Genomic DNA, 4,470 nt, shown 5'->3' with positions numbered 1-4,470 from the left:
CTCCATCCCCCGCATTCCTTCTTAAAGCATCCTGCGTTTTTCCTTCATTATCACAGTTTGTAATTTTCTATTTTTGCTAATTTTTTTTTCATAAACCGTGCACCTTGTCTTGCTCTATGCTGTGGTTTAGGATCATGGCAGGCATTCAACAAATATTTATGCAACAGTCCAATCCTTCCGTGAACTTGGGTTCGGAAAGGGAGTGTCCTTCCCCAAATCAAACAGCAGATTAGTGGCAGACTTGAGCTCAAGTCTCCCTACTCCCAACCCATACTCCATACCCGGAGTCTGTCCCGTAATATATTTTGAGTCCCAAGGAAAGTTCCAGAAAGGGGGAAAGCAAAGCAGTGTGCAGAATAGGGGAAAGTGATCTACCTTGGCCCTTCCTCTTTGGACCTTAAGGTGGGCATATTGTAAAGTGAGGAATTACAGCAAGAATGACGTGGCAGGGCGGCCCCAAGAATCGAACCAGCTAACGCAGAAACATCACCAAGAACAGCTTGGGCCGAGAGACCTAAAGCCAGTGAACACAAACCCTGCGCAGGCGCAGTCAAGGCGCTCCGTTCTTCCCTCCTCCGCCCCTTCCCACTTACTCACAGGACGCAAGCGCAGTCAGCTGACACAGCGCCGCGGAGCACGTGACGGCGCAGGCGCAGATCTTGGGCGACGGGATCAGCTGACCAACCGGGTAACCGAGCGGATTTAGGCCGCTGGCCTCGGCTTCGGAGTTCTCTCCACCATGGCCAGTCAGTCGCAGGGTATTTAACAGCTGCTGCAGGCCGAGAAGCGGGCCGCCGAGAAGGTGTCCGAGGCCCGCAAGCGTGAGTTTCGGGGTGGGGCGGTCAGGGGTGGCGCGAGTCCAAGGAACGCGGCCAGGCCCCTGGCGGTAGTAGGCGGATGAGGCCCGAAACTGTGCGGGGTGGAGGGGTGGGAACAATCGGGAAAGCTTGTGTGTTTCGAAGCTCCATGGATGTGTTTGGAAGCTCTTTCCAACCTTCGGAAAGCTTGTAGGTCGTTTGGAAGTTGCGTTGTGGGATAGTAGATCGGGCGTGGAGACAACAATGGGTGGGCGTCGTTGGCGTCTGGGGGCGCGTGTAAAATGGGCTCTATCCGGAAGGAATTTTCCCCCCTCCCACTTAACTTGCTCCTTTGGGGTGCTCCGTCTCAGTGAAGGGAGGTCTACCCAGTTGCTCAGTCTAGAAACGCATCTCCCTCCCTCGTTGGCACGTCAGTCAGACGTTAAGGTTTATATGCCTGTTCACTTTTACCCCGTCCCTGCCCCCAGCATCTTAATCCAAGATACCAAAGCCCCGTGAGGCTCCTGCAGGAGGCTAAGTTCTGAAATGTTTTTTAAATGCGGCTAATCGGTGCCAAGCGCGGTGCCCGCTCTATCTGTAATCTCCACCATCGTGGTATTCAGAATCCCAGTGAAGGAAGCAGATACCGGCTAGGTGAGTTGCAGGTGAAGCGAGGGCTGAAATGGAGAAACGCGAGCTTGCTAAAGAATTTAACAGGTGGATCTAGACTGGTGAGTGGAGAAGTTACCTCCTCCCTCCAGTCGGGTCCGTTCTCTTCCCTGCAGTCAGTCACCCCTCTAAAATGCAAATAGGACTTTTCCTACCACCTTCACAGCCGGCAGACGTTTAGTGCCTGCAGATTAAAGTCCAAATTCTTCATTCCACTGGAGGAGGCATTTTTGCATCTGTCTCTTGCTTTCTTCCCTAATCTCACAGGTAGGACGCTCCTCCAGACAGACTGTGGAACTACTGTGACTTCTCAAAGACACCTTAGTTGATTTCCCTGCAAGACTTTGCCCAGCTGTGTCCTCTGACCAGAAAAGCCTTTTCTCAGTTTCCTCTCTTTGTTCTCGAGCCATCAGCCTTCCTTCAGATCTGGAAATTGAGGCAGCAGTTCTTGCAAGAAGCGTTCCCTGACTTGACCTCCTCTCCTCATACTAGGTTAGGACCCCTTCCCAGGTGCTTATTTCTGTCATGGCAATGCAGTAACCTGCCCGCTCAGTCACTTGACTGAATAGGGACGGTGTCTAATTTATGTATTCAGTTTCCCATCTAGTGAGATAGATGTTTCTATCTATTTACGTATTTTACAGATGGGAAAAATGAGGCTCAGAGAGAAATTTGACCATACCCTGGGAAGCAGCATCACCGGTGCTTCGAGGTCTCCTTTCTTGTGCAAGGGTAAAATGCCAAGAAATATTAATCTTAGTGATTCCTTGGTGTTCCTCCTAGTGTAAGACTTAGACACTCTTAATCCATACCCAAGTAAAGGAGTCTTGTACTTTCTCATTTAGGGGTTGTGTGATACTCTTCATAGGAAAAGCTTCCTTTGAGCGAGCTGGGGATTGGAACCAAGTCTTTTTTTCTTGTGGTAGTGACTGGAAAGTTCTGTGTTCTTCGCAGAATATTTCTGATTATGCCCTTAATACAGTATTTTCAGAATGACTTCTCAGAGTTTGTCCTGTCATGGCTCATCAGTAACAGAAGTAGTATCTGTTGGAAAGCATGTGAGAATATTTGGGGGCAGTGCAGGAACAAACGCTTAGAATTTGTTAAGAAGAATTCTGAGTGCCTTGGAGACATGGGTTATGTTTTACACTTTTATCCCATCTAGCCTGGTGCAGGGGCTTGTACATCTCAATAGCTGTTACATATTTACTGAAGGAATTTGTTTTGAAGGAGTTTATGGCTAATATGCGTCTTAGAATTTGCAATAACTAGAAACAGAGAAGGGCTACAATTTGAAAAAAATCATTGCCTTTCTTGATCTGTAACTATAGTTGACTCTCCCTGTTAGGAATTGGGAAGAGGCAATACATGATGTAAAATGGTCCAATCCAAATTTTTCATGAAATCATTGCTTTGGACCATAATATTTTAAAAAAATTTGTGTTATGGTTTATCTCATTGGAGTGAAACAAAATACTGGCTTTCATGTGTAAAGGCCCATGAAAAACAGGATTGAGAAGAACTATGATGTCCTGTTCAGGTATTTAGTTTTGATTTTCAGAGAAGGCCATTCAGAGTTGGACTTTGAAGATGTTTGCTGACAGAATGTATTATCATAAGTGATTAATTCAGGGAGCTGTGGAGGTTGGGAATTATCAGGAGAGCAATATTGTGAAATCTTATGGAGCTACTGCATAATGTTCAGGCCATAAATATTCTCTGTAGAGTGTTGGCTTTGACTATAGAATGTTGGCTTTGACTATAGCTACATATAGCATGTAGATGATTGGGGTACAGGTTGGTTCCAGTGGATAGCAGGAGGCTTTAAATAGTACTGAAGTAAATATATACCTGCAGAAATAGTCCTTGGGGTGCTTAGAGAGAGATCTGTTGATTGTCTCAGACTTGCCTCATGGAGTGTTGATGTCATGGGGTCATTACAGGTCTAAGATCCTTTCTTAATCAGGAGGTGGAAGGTTACAGTTAATTTCATTTATCTACATGGGTTGGATGGGATTTGGGCAGTGATATGCATTGATATAGAATAAAGCTTACTTTTAGGCGCACAATTTTTTTTTTTGCTCTGAATTAAATAAATGCTCAGGTGAATCATCTAGAATTCTCCTCCCCAACCCCCCTCTTTTTTTTTCTGTTTGGGTATCTGAGAAGTTTGATTGGCAGAGAATCAAAGAGTATCTATCTGTTTTGTTGGTCTTGTGGTCTGTTTTTAGGCTCCAATAGAACCTAAAGAAGTTTTCCAGTTGTATGTTAAGCTAGTCTTTTCTAGAAACCAGACCACCTGTGTCTCACCTCTTAGATGCTTGTGCGGTCTCACTGTGCAGAGCTCTGCATTTAGGATTCCTTCCCAGCACCACTTTCATTACTTATTTCCTTACGCACAGGCGTGGCCTTTAGTTTCCAATATTACATCATCTGTTCCATTAGTTAGATTTTTAGGTTGATGTCCCTTGGGACTTTATTAGTCTCTTTGCTAAGCTTCTAAACAGCTCCAGTTGCAATCAGCAGCATATTTACTTAGGTGTTTACTTCTTGGGAAGAGGAAGCGTTCCTTAGATGTCTAGTGACACCCATTTGATGTTGGTTCTTAGTTGAGATTGGGAGAATAGTCTAACACATTCCAATTTTTTTTCCTGTTATTTTTACGGTCTATAGTTATGGAAGGTAGACCTTTTTAATCTAGTCACTTTTTAGTTAAATATAGCCTGTAGGAGGCAGGAACCTATACTCTTAGTTAGCTCTGAATTCCCTCTCGCCAGTGCGTGTCTCTTGGGATTGTATCTTAGAACTTTTTTCTTTTTTACGTTAGAATTTACCATCTCTGTCTCTGCTTCCTCTTCTACTTTTAACCACTTCCTGATGTAGCTCTTTCCTTTGAAAACAGGAAAGAACCGGAGGCTGAAGCAGGCCAAAGAAGAGGCTCAGGCTGAAATTGAACAGTACCGCCTACAGAGGGAGAAGGAGTTCAAGGCCAAGGAGGCTGCGG

At 45.3% G+C, this 4,470-nt stretch overlaps 1 protein-coding gene across 1 annotated transcript in view; it reads left to right on the top strand.

The window, feature by feature from the left end:
• Positions 1-610: 610 nt before the first annotated feature.
• Positions 611-4,470, top strand: part of ATP6V1G1 (ATPase H+ transporting V1 subunit G1) — a 7,321-nt gene continuing 3,461 nt past the window's right edge. The window contains 2 exon segments of the mRNA XM_019633415.1: positions 611-821; positions 4,369-4,463. Coding sequence (XP_019488960.1) covers positions 740-821; positions 4,369-4,463 — 177 coding nt within the window. The 5' untranslated portion in view covers positions 611-739.

The sequence above is a fragment of the Hipposideros armiger genome, unplaced genomic scaffold (assembly GCF_001890085.2).
Source record: "Hipposideros armiger isolate ML-2016 unplaced genomic scaffold, ASM189008v1 scaffold_1306, whole genome shotgun sequence".
Classification (NCBI taxonomy): Eukaryota; Metazoa; Chordata; class Mammalia; order Chiroptera; family Hipposideridae; genus Hipposideros; species Hipposideros armiger.
This window is presented reverse-complemented; position numbering and strand designations above follow the sequence as displayed.